Source organism: Mucor mucedo (assembly GCF_025094135.1).
Source record: "Mucor mucedo strain NRRL 3635 chromosome Unknown EV154scaffold_190, whole genome shotgun sequence".
NCBI lineage: Eukaryota > Fungi > Mucoromycota > Mucoromycetes > Mucorales > Mucoraceae > Mucor > Mucor mucedo.
Window position 1 is genome coordinate 78,129 of NW_026252474.1, and position 819 is coordinate 78,947.

Consider the following 819-nt stretch of genomic DNA (forward strand, 5'->3'; position numbering starts at 1 on the left):
AACTTAGGATCAGACCCTTGTCGGAGGACACAATAGACAATTATATATTTCTTATTCACACAAAATAATAAAGATCATCTTTTATCGACTACTCTACTTTTCTATACATATATCACTTAACTTTAGATCAGACCCTGACACCCTTGTCGTGATAGTTCTTATAATATTTTAGTATATAAAATAAATGTAGAGTAGATAAAAGATAACTTTATTTGATTTAATTATTGATTCTATTTTATAGATGAGCGGAGGTGATATGAATTATAAGTACGACACCCTTGTCAGAAGATTTATAATAGATATAGTTATGTAGACTAGTAATGAAGTAGTAAAAAGATGATCTTTATTAAATTGAGATTCTGAATAAGTTTTATAATTGACACGGAGTTTCTACTAAAATAAGTGTGACACCCTGACAACGCAGTCACGAAAGAAACAAAAAAAAATTCCGATCTACCAGAGTCGAACTAGTGACCTAGAGATGACAATATACACTACAGTCTCCCGCTCTACCAACTGAGCTAAGATCGGAACCATGCTTATGTCAAGCCCCATAATTGTTGATGGTTCTGATGTTTCTCTAAGCCACCACTACACATTTTTGGAGTACAGATGAACTACATAGTATGAGTTGTAGCCCAAAACGTTTTCTTTGCAGAAAGAAAAAAATTCTTTTTTTTTTTGTGGCTGTGGAAAAATTTTTTTATTTTTTTTTGGCTGTGGATTTTTTATATTTTTTTTTTTATTTTTTTTTTGGCGGCGTATTTTTTTATTTTTTATTGTTTATTTTGTTTTTTTTTTTTCTACTTATAAGATTTT

The 819-nt window shown here is 29.8% G+C and overlaps 1 protein-coding gene and 1 non-coding gene across 2 annotated transcripts; one reads left to right on the forward strand and one right to left on the reverse strand.

Annotated features, from left to right (window-relative positions):
- Positions 1-447: 447 nt before the first annotated feature.
- On the reverse strand, positions 448-531 carry EV154DRAFT_t138. The gene has a single exon. It is a non-coding gene; the product is annotated as a tRNA-Tyr (tRNA).
- Positions 532-590: 59 nt separating this feature from the next.
- On the forward strand, positions 591-819 carry EV154DRAFT_529293 (uncharacterized protein; the record flags this gene model as incomplete). Its single annotated transcript, XM_051603655.1, has 1 exon — positions 591-819. A coding segment is annotated over exon 1 (193 nt), but the record flags the coding sequence as incomplete, so codon positions are not given.